Source organism: Halichoerus grypus, chromosome 13 (genome assembly GCF_964656455.1).
Source record: "Halichoerus grypus chromosome 13, mHalGry1.hap1.1, whole genome shotgun sequence".
NCBI lineage: Eukaryota > Metazoa > Chordata > Mammalia > Carnivora > Phocidae > Halichoerus > Halichoerus grypus.
Window position 1 is genome coordinate 64,709,945 of NC_135724.1, and position 18,035 is coordinate 64,727,979.

Consider the following 18,035-nt stretch of genomic DNA (forward strand, 5'->3'; position numbering starts at 1 on the left):
GAGAGACCAGCGACAGAGGGAACACAAGTGGGGGGGCAGGGGAGAGGGAGAAGCAGGCTCCCCGCAGAGCAGGGAGCCGGATGTGGGGCTCGATCCCAGGACCCTGGGATCATGACCTGAGCCGAAGGCAGACGCCCAACGACTGAGCCACCCAGGCGCCCCAGAACAATGTTTTACACTATTTCAGGTTATTGAATTATGTTCCATGGCTTGAAAATGAATAAAAGTCAACAAGATGAAGCCATTTACTAAATAATGGCATTCTAATAATGTGTTTTCACGGCTTGGTTAACGACAGAGATATTGTATAAAATCTTAGGCAGTGTTAGAGAAGTCTAGAAGTCCTTTGAGTGGAATTACTGTTGGTTTTGTAGAACTCGTGAATACCAAGAGCAATACCATTGATGCGAAGAGGAGTCTCCATACAAGTCACCCAATGTCTATCGATGTCACTCCCTGTGTCAGACCATGGCAGAGACAATGGCATCTTCTAGCTAGCAGCCACCAAGTTATACAGGGAGATCACATGAACATTTCCTAAAAATCAAAAAGTGATTGAAAATTACTAAAATGACTTAACAAATTATGCTACAAATTATATCACATGATTGGGAGTTTTATAATATATAGTTTTCTTGTTTTGTTTTGTTTTTTTTAAGATTTTATTTATTTATTTGACAGAGAGAGAGACAGCGAGAGAGGGAACACAAGCAGGGGGAGAGGGAGAGGGAGAAGCAGACTTCCCACCGAGCAGGGAGCCCGATGTGGGGCTTGATCCCAGGACCCTGGGATCATGACCTGAGCCGAAGGCAGACACCTAACAACTGAGCCACCCAGGCACCCCTATTATATATAGTTTTGTTTAACTAAGAATAAAAAGAAAGCATTTTTTATTTTATTTTATTTTATTTTATTTTATTTTATTTTATTTTATTTTTGAGAGAGAGAGTGTGTGCATGCTCATGAGGGAGGGAGGGGCAGAGGGAGAAGATTTCAAGCAGACTCTGTGCTAAGCTTGGAGCCAGACTTGGGGCTCAATCTCATGACCCTGAGATCATGACCTGAGCCGAAATCAAGAGTCGGACGCTTAACTTACTGAGCCCCCGAGGTGCCCCTCATTTTGTATTTTGATTGATTGATTCAAGTTTTATGGTACTAGTTCTTGCCATTTTTTAATATCACCCTATGTTTGCCAGACACAGATGTTTTCTTGAAGACTCCTACAATATTTAGGTGCCAGTTCCAAGTTCTGCTATTTTGCGAGCTGTGGTGGCCTTGGGGGAGTTAACTGATATTGCTAAGATTTAATTTCTTCATCTGTAAAATGGGTATAATGTTATTTTTCCTTCCCAAGAGCAGTGTTATTAGAGTTGAATAAGATAATCGCTGCTGAAACAGGCCGAAAATATTAATATAAACACAAACAGTAAGGTTCTATTAAAAAATGGCAGGAATACACATAGTTCCTGAGAGCTGGAAAAAAATAACAAAAATTATAACAAAAATATCTAAGGCAGGTCACAAATGAGAAAAATAGTTTATAAAAACAGACACTCAGATGAACTCAATTTGTCATGAGCAACAATTTCCTCGCTGATCCTCTCAAAGCAGACTTGTCTCTTAAGCTCCTGGGGAGACGAGTTATTTTCCTCCCTGCTGGTACATAGAGTGTTGCTGGGTGCTGGAGCCCCATGATGGCAGGTTTGGTATATTCACACCAAGCCTGCAGTGTGTACGCCTGGCCTGCCCTGGGCACTCGCAGGGTGGTCAAGATGAGAACATGGCCGGGTAGCCCCTGCCCCTTCGGCAGGGCCCCAGGTACTGACCCTGCCCCACAGCCTGCAGCTACACGCAGATGACCTGCAGCCCCAAGCAGAGCTGCCAGCCAAGTGGCAGGGGGTGGGGGGTGGGGGGGTGGGGGGGCAAGAAAAGAAAAGAAATGCCCATTGTTCAAGCCACTGTGTTTTGGGGTGGTTGGTTGCGCAGGATCTTTCAGCAACAACAAAGGCAACCCCCAGATGCCAGAGTCCGATGCTCGGCTCGGTTGTCTTGACTACGCGTTTCTGTGGCGGGGGTCCCTTCTCTCGGCACTGCATCCCTTCCTGCTCTTCAGGTGAGACAAACAGACCCTTCTTTGAGGAACAGCTGGTATTCGACTCTCCAATGTGTGGATGGAGCTGCCAAACACAAAACCACGCATGTGGTCCAAGCGGCATCCGTGGTCCCTGCCACCTAAAAAGCCCAAAAGACCAACACAGAGACCAAACCTCATAGAAAGGAGAGGGAGAGCACAGGGGCAGCGGGATCGGGGCCGTCTCTGCTCCCATGGCCGCCCATGACTGTGTCCCCCAGTTCATTCTCTGAGTTGCCATTGCAGGCAGGGTTCAAAGCAGGAGGAACAGCCACTGTGGACAGCTCCAGCAGGGAAGGGTCCGGCGCAGGGAATTAGGAGCTCACGTCCTTGGGAGGCTGGAGTCAGGGCTGCCTGAGCTCTGGTGTCGTTGCTCCTCGGCATGCCCCCGGGGCCCGAGTGGGTGTGCTGGGGTCCTGCGAGGCGGCAGGAAGAGCAAGAGGGAGAGTTCTGCTTCGTGCCCTTGCCCCAGCCCCTCACTGGCCGTCGGCCATTTGCAACCAGAGCCCTTGCCGCAGGGAGGGCAAAAATTCAGTTCAATTGTCCAACCTCTCCTTCTAGAAGGAGGGCAGTTTTAGGGGCCCACAGAAAAATTCTGACCCCTGTTGGGTCAGTCATGTTCCAAATAACTTCTTTAAATTTTTTAATGTTTTTATGATTACGAGATAGTTCCATAGTTTGAAGATAATTGTATTTGATTTTCATAACAATGCAGTTAAGATCCTCATTATCATGGTTACCCTGCAGATGAGGAAGCCTGGAATCTAGGTGCCTTTCTCAAAGTCCCACCAGTGCCAGCCCAGGGCTCCGGATGCCCTGATCCACCTTTTCCTGACCCCAGGAGCCTGATGGAGCACGCGGACCTGGAATGGGGTTTGGCAGGTAGCAGACATCATAAATGCCCGGGAAGGAAACATCCTTTACATTGAGGAGAAAGAAAGACGTAACAGAAATTCAATATACTGACCCATTTATTTTCCCATTTCTTCCTGAAAAAGGCAAATGAAGCCTTTACTATAAATCTGAGGTGAATACACCATTTTCTTTCTTTTATCAGGAAACAGGTGTATTGTCAAGGTTTGTTGAAGAAATGCTTCCACATGAATTTGAGAAATAAGACAGAGGATCATAGGGGAAGGGAGGGAAAAATGAAACAAGAGAAAACCAGAGAGGGAGACAAACCATAAGAGACTTTTAATCCCAGGAAACAAACTGAGGGTTGCTGGAGGGGAGAGGGTGGAAAGGGTAGGGTGGCTGGGTGATGGACATTGGGGAGGGTATGTGCTATGGTGAGTGCTGTGAATTGTGTAAGACTGATGAATCACAGACCTGTACCCCTGAAACAAATAATACGTTATATGTTAATTAAAAATATTTTTTAAAAAAGGGGCACCTGGGTGGCTCAGTTGTTGGGCATCTGCCTTCGGCTCAGGTCATGGTCCCAGGGTCCTGGGATCGAGCCCCACATCGGGTTCCCTGCTCCGCGGGAGGCCTGCTTCTCCCTCTCCCAATCACCCTGCTTGTGTTCCCTCTCTCACTGTGTCTCTCTCTGTCGGATAAATAGGTAAAATCTTTAAAAAAGAAAAAAAAAGAAATGCTTCCACATGAAGCTGGGTTCAATATCTTATGTCTGATATGCATCTGTTTAAAATTTTCTGTATTGCAAAGAGGGCTTTTATTTTAAAGATCACGAACCCCTAGCTGAAGGCAGACACTTAACGACTGAGCCACCCAGGCGCCCCGCAAAGGGGGCTTTTATTGATTGATTTGTAATGCTTCCTCCGTCCCAGGGAGCTATGAGAGAGGCAAACCCTTCCTCTAACCACAGATCTGACCACGGAAAAGCCCCGCCTGCCTCCATGTTGCCCCAGGCTTAGCTTTCAGTCAGGGTGGGCTGCAGGGACACCCCGGGGTCTCATTACAACGGAAGCCCGAGGCTTTCATGGAGCGCACCCCCTCCGCAGAGCGTCTTCGCTACGCTCTCTCCTCTGATGGCCCTGAGGTCAGCAGGTGGCCTAAACTGCTGCCCCACACACTGTACTCCGCGCCCGGCCCTGCCACCTGGGCCCTGGCAATGGCAGCACTGAACCGGCCTTAGCTTGTTCTAGAAATGGAAAAGGAACCAAGGGCCCCCACAGCACCCCCAGCTACGGCATGAAAAAGCCTTTCTTTTTCCTCTTGGTACCCTTGCACCACATTTCCAGTGTCCCTAGAACAAGAGTCAGGGGCAGGGCTGGGCGTCCTCAGCTGTCTGGGCGTCACCCACTTGCTGTGGCGTTCCTCGGGCCTGTTGCTGCCTGCCAGGCCCGGTCCAGAAGGCAGATGGCCACATAAAAATAGTCGGGGAGCCCTTGAGGTGCCACTTCTCCAACTGCTGTGTTGAGTGGAAGCCAGATGAGAGAGGGGACGAGGCATGGCGTCTGTTTGGAGTAGAGGCTGGTTGCTCAGTGTGTCTGTCCGTGGGTGAGTGCGGGCTCTCGTCCAGCAAGGATGAACGGGAAGGGCAGGGCCAGGGAGAAAATCTCAGCCTTGTGACCCCCAGCTCTCCCTGGAATAAACACCAGACAAAATAGGTCTTCCTGATTCATCAGTTTCCAATCAATTCTATTGCGGCTGAAACAGTTCTGTTGCATTATGTCAGTGTGGATACAGCCCCCGAGCTCCCGGCCCCGGTTTCTTGTTTAAGAAGCTAGGATCTGGGGCGCCTGGGTGGCTCAGTCGTTAAGCATCTGCCTTCGGTTCAGGTCATGATCCCAGGGTCCTGGGATCGAGCCCCGCGTCGGGCTCCTTGCTCGGCAGGAAGCCTGCTTCTCCCTCTCCCCCTCCCCCTGCTTGTGTTCCCTCTCTCGCTGTGTCTCTCTGTCAAATAAATAAAATATTAAAAAAAAAAAAAGAAGCAGCTAGGATCTAGACAATGGGGAGTTACTCATCAGCGCTATAAAGTTTCAGTTGAGCAAGATGAGTAAGTTCTAGACATCTGCTATCCAGCCTTGTATCTATAGCCAATAATGATACAGTGTATGCCTTGCTAAGAGGGTCGATCTCACCTCAAGTGCTCTTACGGTAATACAATAAAATGTAAAAGGAGAAAAGAAAAAGCAGCAGCTAGAGTCTAAGGAGCCAGAGGCCGGGACAAGTTCCTTGGTCTCTCTCAGACTTGGTTTCCTCATCTGTAGAAGAGCGAATAAGACCTGCCTTGGAAAGGACGGCCTTAAATGAGATGTGTCGCATAAAGCGCAGTGCTCCCTGTTTTGGAGCACTGTGGACAGAGCACCAGATGGCTTTATCTCTCCTGATCAAGTGGGTGAGCCGTATAGCATATATTGGGCAGTGAGTCACAGATACACTTTAGGAGCGATAAGCTAAAGAACTGGGAGATGAGCCATCAGGGTGGGTGGAGAGGGGTGCTTTCTGAATCACCGGGCCAGCTGAGAAGCGAGGGAGGGGCTGCCACGAAATTCCTGAGGACAGCTGAGACAGCTGGGTGCGGTGGGCTCCAGTTTGAACTGAGCTGAACTCTCCAAATAGCTGTCTCTTACTACAGAGAACGAACGATCAGAACGTCACATTGTTTTGGTCTGGCACTTTCGGGTCCGTAGGCACCTTCACGCACGTTACGTCAGGTGCTCCCAGCAAACCTGTCAGGTGGAAATACCCACCCCACTCCAGAGCTGTGGAACAGTGGCCGCAAGCCTTGTCCCCTGCCTTCCCAGATGCCCCACCACCTGCAGGAGCACCCAGGGCCACGGCCATGGCTAGATGAAAACTCAGTCCCTAGCTAGCCTGTTGGGGAGAACTAGGCACAGAATTCAGGCAAGTAACTGGTTGATCATAATCAGTTGTAAACCATCTGATTCTGCTTTTAAAATGCCATCTGAATTTATATTTAATTCTGAGAAAACCCTGGTGGACACCTCTTTGTTCACGGAGGCATTACTAAATTTTTCCTCATCTCCCATCATAATATTCTGGGTCGTCCCTTCAAAGTCCTCTGCATCGCAAATTTTCTTCCACTCTACTTTGGTCATTTACAAGCCTCCACTGGATGCTTGTGCACAGTAAGCAGTGCGCTGGGTGCTGCGGACAACATACAGGACGTCTAGTCTCTAACCTTGGGAACTTACAGTCTAGTCCAGGAGGTAAGACTTCTAAATGTGGGACAATGGACAATGTGATCATGGAGACAGTGAGCACATGATACTGGGGTTGGGGCAGACACACAGGGCAGACTGGAAGTTCAATGCTGACTTACCTGTGTGGTGATGTCATGTCCAGCTGGAACCTGGGACCAGAAAAAGAGCGCATCAGATTATTCCAACCCTGGGGTGGGGATGATGCACATTTACTTAATTTAATCCAAGCCACAGGGGTAAATAGCAAAAACCCAAACAGTCCCATTTGTGCTTCTAGTTGTGAAAGTGTAGCAGAACTTTAAACTATCTTTCCCAGCACCATTTCATTACAGAACAGCTCAGTGAGTGGTAGGAAGGGCTGGAGGACAGATGAACAGGTCCAAACATCCCGGTCGCGTCCCGGGGCAGGGGGGGGCCAGCTGACACATGTCAGCAGGAGGTGAGGGACGTGGCCTGAGGGGCTCTGACAGAGGCACAGGCAGAAGTCCCAAGGGCGGCTGGAGCACATTGCCAGAGCTCCAAGCAGAAGACACAGGTAGAGGTGACGCTGAGGGGGGCAAGAAAGAAGAAGGAGGGGCTGCACGGGGAGAGGCTCCAGCTCCTCAGGAAGCTCGGGCTGGGGGACCCAGAGCAGTGTCCACGTCACAGGGAGGTAAAGTTCCATGGCAGGAACCAAGGGTCAAGGTTCAGGGCAGCGATAAATTAAATTAAATCTTTTTTCTAGGAATCAATGGACACAAGTTCAGGCCTATAAGACTTTTATCACACAAAAAATGTATCTTGGCACGCATACAAATGCTCATTGGATTCATCACGAATGAGATGCTAGCAACTTTGGTCAACCTCAGGAAGAGAAGGCGGAGGTCGCAGGATGTCCCCAGGAAACTCTGTTTCCTGGGATTTGGTGCACAGGTCCACTCCTTGCCCGGAAGGTCAGAAGCATCATGCGGTCACCCTCACTGTTGGGGGCCTCCCAGCCTTGTTGGGAGACCGCGAATCTTATTAAAACGGGCCCTTTGGGTCCTGGGCATCTAGTCGATTATTCTCATGCTTTCCTGGGGAGGGGGGGTCTGCTTTGCTTGTGCAAATAAGTCCCATTGAAATTCTCCTTCCATGATGTTTCCCATATAACTGCCCTCCCTCACACACTTATGGGCAGAATCATTCATTCACTTCCATCACTTTCTGTCTTAATATTAATATGAAAAAAATGTTTCCAAGTCATTTAATAGTAAGAATGGTGGCAATCGCTATTTATTCCCAGCATATCACATCATTATAATTGTTATTTTTTTTTATCTGCTGCAGAGGTTACTAAAACTTGATGACAATTATAATTAGTCGTAGCCCAGTGTCTGGGATGCAATAAACACTCAATATTTGTTGAAGAAAAGAGTGAATAAATCAGTGAATCCTCAACACTCAAAATAGTATCCTATGACAGAACCAGACAGAATAGACTGATGGGGCTCTGACCTTGGAGCTTTGATCCCCCAGGCCCTGACAGGGAGCTGGTCCAGCAAGACAGAGGGAGAGTCTTGGGACAGACAGGCCTGGGTGGTACCCCCAGGGGCAGATCCATCGGTGGAAATACATCGCCCATTTTCTCTATATTTCTCCTTTTCCTTTTAAGCATGGAGGTCTGTCTCTTCTTTTTTGTCCTCTTCCGGCCCTCTGCTTTCTCTTCCCTAACTAACAGATAGAATTGAACACTTACTGTTATATCAACTAGGTAAGTATTTGATGATAGGAATCTATCAAAATCCTAGAGGAGAGGGATGCCTGGGTGGCTCAGTCGGTTGAGCCTCTGCCTTTGGCTCAGTGTCCTGGGATCGAGTCCCTCATCAGGCTCCTTGCTCAGTGGGGAGCCTGCTTCTCCCTCTGCCTGCTGTTCCCTCTGCCTGTGCTTCCTCTCTCTCTCTCTCTCTCTCTCTCTAATAAATACATAAAACCTTTTTTAAAAAAATCCTAGAGGAGAACACAGGCAGCAATCTCTGTGACCTCAGCCACAGCAACTTCTTCCTAGACACATCTCCAAAGGCAAGGGAAGCAAGGGCAAAAATGGACTATTGGGACTTCATCAAGATAAAAGCTTTCACACAGCAAAGGAAACAGTCTACAAAACCAAAAGACAACCGACAGAATGGGAGAAGATATTTGCAAATGACATATCAGATAAAGGGCTAGTATCCAAGATCTATAAAGAACTTACAAACTCAATACCCAAACAACAAATAATCCAGTCAAGAAATGGGCAGAAGACATAAACAGACATTTCTCCAAAGAAGACATACAAATGGCCAACAGACACATGAAAAAGTGCTCCCTATCACTTGGCATCAGGGAAATCCAAATCAAAACCACAATGAGATACCACCTCACACCAATCAGAATGGCTAAAATTAAGAAGTCAGGAAATGACAGATGTTGGCAGGGATGCAGAGAAAGGGGAACCCTCCTACACTGTTGGTGGGAATGCAAGCTGGTCCAGCCACTCTGGAAAACAGTATGGAGGTTCCTCAAAAAGTCGAAAATAGAGCTACCCTACGACCCAGCAATTGCACTACTGGGTATTTACCCCAAAGATACAAAGGTAGTGACCCGAAGGGGTACGTGCACCCCGATGTTTATAGCAGCAATGTCCACAATAGCCAAACTATGGAAAGAGCCCATATGTCCATCGACAGATGAATGGATAAAGAAGATGTGGTATATATATACAATGGAATATTACTCAGTGATCAAAAAAAATGAAATCTTGCCATTTGCAACCACCTGGATGAAACTAGAGGGTATTATGCTAAGCAAAGTAAGCCAGTCAGAGAAAGACAATTATCATATGATCTCACTCATATGTGGAATTTAGGAAACAAAACAGAAGATCATAGGGGAAGGGAGGGAAAAATAAAACAAGATGAAATCACTGAAGGAGACAAATCATAAGAGACTCTTAATCACAGCAAACAAACTGAGGGTTGCTGGAGGGGAGGTGGGGGGATGGGGTAACTGGGTGATGGGCATTAAGGATGGCATGTGATGTAATCAGCACTGGGTGTTTGGTTTTTTTTTTTTTTTTTTAAAGATTTTATTTATTTATTTGACAGAGAGACACAGCAAGAGAGGGAACACAAGCAGGGGGAGTGGGAGAGGGAGAAGCAGGCTTCCCGCTGAGCAGGGAGCCCGATGCGGGGCTCGATCCCAGGACCCTGGGACCATGACCTGAGCCGAAGGCAGACGCTTAACTGACTGAGCCACCCAGGTGCCCCAGCACTGGGTGTTATATGCAACTGATGAATCACTGACCTTTACCTCTGAAACATACACTATATGTTAATTAATTAGATTTAAATTTTAAAAATAAAGAAGAGGTAATTAAGTATCTATTTCTCTATTTCTCTCTCTCTCTCTCACACACACACACACACAACCTTCCAAATCACACAATCACTTAAATCGATTTCTATTTCATTTAACATAAACTTAATTTTTTATAGCCCTATGACTGCAACAAAACGAAGTTATCTTCTGCAGTTCTAGAAATGAGAGATTTATGCGTTTATATGGTACATACTTGAAGACAAACGTGCTGAGTGCCTGCTTTCAGGCAGTCTCCTCATCAAACGAAAAGGCCCTTTTACATACCCAATACACAATCTGCCCAACAGTCCGGTAAGGCTGGAGTATAACCCCCATTTCCCCATGTGGCAGAGCTGAAACTCAACCTACTCTGTCCAGTCTCAAAGCTCCACGAGGCACTAATCCCAGCCACCTCATTTTATTAGCAGGAGAGTTTTGTGCTCTAACATTCCCAAGGAGAGGACACTGCAGAAGTCACATAGAAAGGGACAGGGAACACTTTGCACATGAAACTGTCAGGGATCGAGTAGGACAGGTTCGAGTAAAGTGGCCCTGTGGGCTATATAGAGTTGTATTGGTGTGACTCCCAACACATTAGGGCAGACTCCACATTAGGGCAGACTCCACATTAGGGTAGAGCCGGTGGGAATGTCCTTCCCTTTCTCAGTGACAGGCTGGGTCTCCCAGGGGCCACCTCCACCTCTAATCAGGGCAGGGCCCCATACCTTCATTCACACACACCGGACCTCAAAGCCCCTGCCAGCTGAGCCTCTAAGGTATTTCTTCTTTAAAGGAAAAGCACAGCCTTTGTCTCTCTCTCTCTCTCTCTCTCAAAGAATTCCAGGCATCCAGAGACCAAGAGAGGAGGTTTGGGGGTTGGTGAGAATCTCCCTCTTCACAAAGAGGTTCTCATCCTCAGGTTGCAATGAGCTCTTTCCTGCACTGCTCCTCTCTGCCTCTCTTCTGGAAAGAGGACTGACAACAGGGATTGGAATCCTTTTAATCATAGCGTTTGATCCAGTAATTCCACGTTTAGGAACCAATCTTCAATTCTAAATTCAAAAATATTTCATGCACAAAGATGTTTGTTGAAGCATTATTGACAGTAGTGGAATAGTGGAAATAGTAGTGGAAAATTGGAAATTAAGCCAGATAGCCCAACAGAAGGGAATAATTAGAATACTCTATAAAATGTTGTGCGGTCATTAAGGATGGTTTTTATGAAGCACCATGCAAACGTGAAGAAGCTATGCTTACAAAGTTCAGTGTTTCAAAGCCCACAGGCAACATGAACCTAATTAAGTTTAAGAAAACTAGTTGTAGGGGGCGCCTGGGTGGCTCTGTCGTTAAGTGTCTGCCTTTGGCTCAGGTCATGGTCCCAGGGTCCTGGGATCGAGCCCCACATTGGGCTCCCTGCTCCGTGGGGAGCCTGCTTCTCCCTCTCCCACTCCCCCTGCTTGTGTTCCCTCTCTCACTGTGTCTCTCTCTGTCAAATAAATGAAATCTTTAAAAAAGAAAGAAAGAAAGAAAGAAAACTAGTTGTAGAGTAAGACTATCAGGAAGGGTTGCTGGAAGGGAGGAGGGTGGGGCATGGGCTAGGTGGGTGATGGGAATTAAGGAGGGCACTTGCTGTGATGAGCACCAGCTGTTGTATGGAGGTGATGAATCACTAAATTCTACCGCTGAAACTGATATTACACTATATGTTAACTAAAAAAAAAAAAAAAAAAAAAAAAGACTGCCAGGAAATGTGTCCAAATGTTAATTAATTAATTAACTAATTAATTAATGGTGTTTTGGGGGTTGGATTTTTGTTTTTTGTTTACTTTTCAGTCTTTTCCAACTTTTGTGAAGCTTGTCTATTACTACCCCACCCCTTTTTAAAATTATGGTTTTGAAAAAGTGCACACCATAAAATGTGCCATCTTAACTATTTTTAAGCATACAATTCAGTAGCATTCAGTATATTCACAGTGTTGTGCAACAGATCTCCAGAATTTTCATCTGGCAAAACTCATCTACTAGTTTTAATGGGAAAATAATACAAAGATTATTTTTAAAAATATAAGCTGCCCAAGGCTAGCCCTGAACAGTGTCCTGCTTCAGCTGGTTTTATTTATTTATTTATTTTAAAGATTTTATTTATTTATTTGAGAGAGAGAATGCGATAGAGAGCATGAGAGGGGGGAGGGTCAGAGCTCCGAAAGGCAGACTCCCTGCTGAGCAGGGAGCCTGATGCGGGACTTGATTCTGGGACTCCAGGATCATGACCTGAGCCAAAGGCAGTCGCTTAACCAACTGAGCCACCCAGGTGCCCCAGCTGGCTTTAAAAATCCCGGGATGAAGGCACCTTTCCTTCCTTCCCCTGGCCTCCAGCCTAAGTCACCTGGCAGGGACATTCCAGAGCCCCTTCTCCCTGGGCAGCTCCCCATCAGGACCTCTGCCCCTCCCAGCACTTCTCTCCCCTCCTCCATAACACCTGGGTGTGCTGGGGCCTCAGCCCCTTACCCCGCACACCCTGCAGTGTGTGTGCTCAAGATAAGGGGCCAGGGTGAGGGAGAATGAGGGGGGAAGATCCCCTGAGTATGGCCTAGGGGTGCTGGGGGAGCCCTGGATGTTTGGGCTCAAGGTCTTTGTATCTAGTCACTCAACCCCCTCATGTTGCTGGGGAAGAAGCTGAGGCTTGGAGGTCACATCGGGGATCAGATCCCAGGATTCTGTCACCTCACACAGAGCTCTTCCTTCTAGAACAGACTGAAGACTGTTATATATATATTTTTTTTAAGATTTTATTTATTTATTTGACAGAGAGATAGAAGAGCACAAGCAGAGGGAGTGGCAGAGGGAGAGGGAGAAGCAGGCTCTGCACTGAGCAGGGAGCCCGATGCGGGTCTCGATCCCAGGACCCTGAGATCATGACCTGAGCCGAAGGCAGACGCTTAACCATCTGAGCCACCCAGGCGCCCTGAAGACTGTTATATTATGCACAGTATCAGAGAAAATGGTCAGTGTTGGAGCTGATTCCATGACTGGGAAAATACAAACACACTTAGGTTGGGCTGGGTAAAGCCATCTGACTACAGCAAGACATGCTGCCATTTTTGCCAAATTGCCACACAACATGGCAACAATTCCATCACCAGCAGGTAGACGTCAGGTCCTGTTGTTATAAAGTTGATTTGATACACTCAATGTCCCCACGAACGTCCCAACCTGCTTCCAGGCCCCCCTCATGGTGGACAGTGACACTGATGTGCAAAAAGTGGTGTCCCAGGGATGGCTGTGTGGGGGCTGGGGGGTCTGGGGTGTTCCCAGGAGCCCAGGAGGCCCTTCCCAGTGTGGGATGGAGTTGGAAAGGGAGAGACGGGGGCAAGCTGAGAGTTGGGGCTGGAGGCTGGAGGCCAGCACCCTCCTCCCCCACTCCTGATGCAAATCCCCAAGGCGTCTGAGAATCCTACACTGGAACCTGGCTTTCCAGACAGGAAAAGGCAGGAGGACAGAATGCACCCTTTAAAACTTTTGTAGGCTTGATTTGTAACTTGCACATCCTTAGACCCAGGTGTCCTTTTGCTCCAGCCCCATCGTTGTGAGGACCTTAGCCGTGGGCTGGAATCCTGTCACCCACTTGCCAGCAAGGTGATGCCCGCTCTGAGCGTCCGTTTTCTCATCTGCAGTAGCATCTGTAACTGTTGTGATGTTGTGATGAGTCCATAAGTTGTTGTGATGATTCCATAAGTTGTGTGGAAAAGCGTGCGGCAATGAGCCCAAGTCACCTTAGTTACCCGCCCTCGTGATGTGGATGGTAGGCTGGGGTGCCGGTCAGCAGGGAGTGTCCATTAGAAACTCTAATAAATCAACTTTGCGCCGTCGAATCCCGGTGACGGGGTGTTCCTGAAGCCACTGATGCCTGCTTTCTTAGTCCATCAAATATCTCGGATTCAAATTCCCACCCAAGGAGTAGCATCGAAAACGTGGTTATTTCCACAAACCACCAAAGCTTCTGAAGTAGACACCTTTCTTTAAGCTACTTAGTGGCTTGATTCCGCAGGGGCTGTGTGACCAGAGCTGAGCAAAGTCTCTCCCAGGAACCCGAGGCCCTCCACTCCCCCAGCTCCCTACACTAGACTCAGTACCAGGAGACGGAAAAAGGGAGCGTTTACTTGGAGTCAGTAATTAAATTGAGCAATGGCCGCAAACAGCCTAAATAAGGGTGCTGGCTACTCAGAAGAGGACAGCCGGGTCACCTCAGGTTGAAAGTCTGATGACAGAGCGTGGGCAGGGCTGTGGCCCCTCACCTGCTTCCTGGCATCACAGAAGGTGCGGGAGGGGACCAGGGCCAGGGACCCAAAGGTTAAAGAAATTAATCCTTAAAATTGGAAACATTTGGAAAACTCCAAAAGAAAAAATATTTCAAGTTCTCTCCCACTTTCCAACCACACAGTCGTGAGGACTTTCCCAAAGTTTTCATATACCTAAAGAGAAACTACTGGTGCAGATTCCAGAGCATTGTCCCTTCCTCTTTGTGTGGCATTTCCATTTGGCCTGGGAGGGGGTGCAGTCCGGGCTTTCCAGAGTCTCCCCACCTAAAGTGCTCACACAGGGAAACTCATGCAAAAGTCTCTGGTGGATGTACATTCCAGCCAAAGGTGCCACAGAATCAGAGCCCCTAGGATAATCCTTTCATTTTACACATGAATAAACTGAAGCCCAGAGAATTGGAGTGAACACAAAGCTAACTGGAAACAGAACCAGAACTGAAATCCAAGTCACCCTGACTCACCACCCGGTGGTCATTCCTTTCTACCACACAAGACCGCCAGGAAGAGGGACTATTGCTCCCTGAGGGCCTAATTCATGCCCAGAAGTAACCCTGATTACCCCCCGCATACATTAAGTATCTGCCTCAGGAGTACATGAGTGAGTGAGCCCTGCCAGCTAGAAGCTTCCGTAGGAGTGAACCGGAAAGAGTTCTAGGTGTGTGGGTGTCCCTGGTGAGCATGCCGATGGAGAGGGCTGGCCGCAGAGGGGCCCAGGCTGGCTGGGGCAAACCGAGCGAGTGGGGGCGGAATGGGGGCAACTGAGCAGGGAGGGGTAAGGGGCCCGAGCCCAGAGGGCCCGGATGCCAGCCCCTAAAGTGAGGACTGTGTTACCTGCTGGAGGGTGTGAAGGGAACAGGTGCCCAGGAGGGGCCGCCCAGCAAACACTGGGAAACGGGACGTTTGGAGTTCAGAGAGAGGTCCGGGCTGCACCACGTTATAAAAGAAATATGGAGCCATGCTTTGCATGGGCACAGTTGTCTTCACGTCCCCAGAGAGGGCTGCGTTCCTTCTGTGGCATCGGCCTGCCTTTCCGCGGCCCCTTGAGCATGGAGACGTGTCCGATGAAGTTTCCCTCTGGCGTCCTCACTCCTCCAGCACTGCACTTACGTAAAGAACAGGCACACAGGCACCCCTCCCTCCGGACAGCAAAAGGGAGTCCCCGGCACCCAGGAGTAGGGAAGGTGAGGGAGCCGGCAGAGGTAGAAGCCAGCCCTCTGCGCCCTCCTGGGGCCGAAGAGCTTTTTCATCGCTGACTCCCAGTGGAGAGGCTGCGTAGACAACTGTGCAGGGGGTGTGCGTGCGTGTGTGCGTACAGGTGTGTGTGTGTGCGCGTGTTCACTGTCAGGTGCCGCCAGGTATTCACTCTAACTAAACCCCACTACAAACGTTTCGGAGTCGCGGGAATGGAAGGGTACCTGTATTTCGAGACGGACAGGCAGGAAAGCAAGGACGTAAGAACCAATACCCTAAGTTCAGTGGGGAGGACGAGAGTCAGAGTCACGCTGGAACACTCCACTTTCGTGTCCCAAAGCCTGTCTCCTCGCTGGGTTTGACCCCGCGGCGCGGGCGGGGTGCCGGGGGGGGGAGTGTTGGGGTGGACAGTGCGCACCCACAGCTGCAGAGCGCCCCGGCCTGGCCCAGCCAGGCCCGCGCGGCCCCAGAACCCACCCCGGGCGGCTCCGGGTGGGACCCCGCCTGCCCAGGACGGCTCAGCGGGAACGGTCTCCCTCCGGGGAGGGTCAGCAACGGGGGGGTGCGGGGGTAGGGAGGGCAGCAAAATGAGGGCGGGGAGGGGCCGAAGCCGCGTCCTTCCCGCCCGCCTCCCCACTTTTAAAGTCTCCAACGTCTCCCCCTATCTCCGCCCCCAAACCCGCTTCAGTAGGCGCATTTCCCGGCCTGACTTCCCCAGCAGGGCGTCCTCAGTTCCCCTTTCTGTTCTCCCTCCTGGGACAGCACCGCGTGGAAGCGGCCCGGGGAAGATGGCCCAGGGGCAGGCGAGCCGAGGTGGGGCGCCGGCAGCGGGGTGCCTGAGGAGGGAGGCCTGGGGGGCGAGGAGGGAGGCCCAAGGCCCGCCTCGACGCGAGGAGGCGCGGCCCGGGAGGGCGAGGCCCGGGGGTGGGGGCTCTGCGGGCGCTGGGGGGAGCGGGGGCGGCGCGCGGTCCGCGGGGGCTGAGGGGGCGCGGCCGGGGAGGGCGAGGCCCGCGGCCATTGGTCGGGGCAGCCCGGATGGGGGGTGGAGAGCAGGCGGAGGGTCGAGTCCCGGGGAGCGCGCCGGGGGCCCGCAGTCGCAGCGGCGGTCCGAAGAGCCAGTGCCCCGAGCGCAGAGCCGGCGCCCGCCATGAGGGAGATCGTGCACATCCAGGCGGGCCAGTGCGGGAACCAGATCGGCACCAAGGTGGGCCGGGCACTGGGCTCCCTGCGGGTGGGCAGCTGGCAAGCCTGGGGGTGTCGGGGCTCGACCCCTTGGTGCGGGCGCCCCGGTGCGCACCCTCTGTGCGCCTCGGTCCTCGGAGCCCAGCCCTGCCCTGCGCGGCACTCGGGAAGTGCTTCGAGGAGTGGCGCGGCCGAGGAGGGGGCGTCACAGCCAGGGACCCCCTGCCCCTCACCCCTATCCCCACCTCAGCTGGGAGCGGCCGCCGGCGGCTCAGGCGCGCCTGGAATTCGGCAGCCGGGCCCCGCGCACCCCGCCCCGCCGGGCCAGCCCTGGCGTGAGCCGCGGGGGAGGGCGCCCTAGGCTTCGGGTTCTGACCGTCTGTTCCCCCGCCTCGCCCTGCCCAAGTTTTGGGAAGTGATCAGCGATGAACACGGTATCGACCCAGCCGGAGGCTACGTGGGTGACTCGGCGCTGCAACTGGAGAGAATCAACGTCTACTACAATGAGTCATCCTGTGAGTAGCGCGGCGCCGCCGGGACTCCGCCCTTCCCCGTCGGACCCCGCCGTCCCCCTCCCAAACCCTCGGCCATCCCCGCCCGGACCCTGGCCATCTCCTCCTCAGATCCTGGCCACCCCCCTCTGGGGCCCTAGCCATCCCGTCCCGGACCCTCGGCCACCCCCGCCTGGACCCCGGCCATCCCTCTCCCGGACCCGGCCTTACCCCTCCGGGACCCTGGCCTTCCCGGGTCTTCTCCGACCGATCCAAGGTTGGCGCTCAGGATGCCGCCCTTGCGCTAGGGTAGTTTGCCCTCGGAAATTTTCCCGGGATATAGCAGGATGCCCGACTCCTTCCTCGCTTCCCCTGGGGCGGGAAATCCGCCGTCAGTTTCTTTCAAACAGCCGAATTTGGCCTATCACGGGGTCTGAACTCTTGAACTAGACAACCCGTTAGTGTTGTGAAATCCCTTACTGGGTCATGTCCGACTTTTTGTTTTGTTTTCTTTTTCAGTTTAAAATAGATCTCTTAATGGAGATTCTTGGCTAAAAATTTGAAAAGCACCCAGTTAAATGACTTTTCTGACCTTTTACCGACCTCCAAAAACTCTCTATGCTCTCTGGAAGCTGGAACTACTTCTGACAGACAGTTCTGGATAATTGGTGGAGTTCAGTACAAATTCCAAGCTGTGGTTTATCCAAGTTTGGGAATAACATCACCTCTGCCCTGGATACCTACATATATATTGTGGCTATATGTATACATTATTTGTTACAGTTTTTATTATAAAAGTGATAGGTGCCCTTCACAAAACAACAAAAAACTAAGACTTTGAAAGAACACCCAGAAAATGACAGATGGTACCCTTCCACATGCATGACATATGTCCCCAGAAAGAATTAATCTGGTTTTTGGAGTCACTTGCTGTTTGTCCACACAAGAGTTGTGAAGAGCAGGATACATAAGTCACTGGGTTTTATTCATTCAGCAGCTAGAAGAAAAGGTCTGGACAAGCAGGGCATAGAATATGAAATTTCTGGATAGCACTAAAGAAAATTCCAGTTATACATTGCATCTGCTGTTAACCTTCAGGTCCAGCTTGTTAACTTCCTTTCTTCAGTCTGGCTATGTGTGTGTAGCCGGACAGGAGTTGTAGGGTGCAATCCTATTAACCCCATCTTCACTGGGGAACAAGTTCCTGCCCACTAGGCATGAAAATGTGCTT

General features: G+C 50.5%; 1 protein-coding gene and 1 long non-coding RNA gene across 3 annotated transcripts in view; one reads left to right on the plus strand and one right to left on the minus strand.

Annotated features, from left to right (window-relative positions):
• Positions 1 to 17,225, minus strand: LOC118554315 (uncharacterized). Its single transcript, XR_004926425.2, has 3 exons — positions 17,036 to 17,225; positions 6,384 to 6,413; positions 1 to 537 (listed from the first exon to the last, which is right to left on the minus strand). It is a non-coding gene; the product is annotated as an uncharacterized LOC118554315 (long non-coding RNA).
• TUBB6 (tubulin beta 6 class V) overlaps positions 15,826 to 18,035 on the plus strand; it is a 16,635-nt gene continuing 14,425 nt past the window's right edge. The window contains exons 1-2 of one of the 2 annotated variants that reach the window (XM_036121714.2): positions 15,826 to 15,944; positions 16,720 to 16,828. Coding sequence is in view for 1 of the 2 variants with exons in the window: in XM_036121712.2 (XP_035977605.1) it covers positions 16,279 to 16,335; positions 16,720 to 16,828 (166 nt within the window). In the remaining variant the exon portion in view is untranslated. Of the gene's footprint in view, positions 15,945 to 16,166; positions 16,336 to 16,719; positions 16,829 to 18,035 lie in introns of those variants that run through there. The other variant, XM_036121712.2, reaches the window with a different exon arrangement.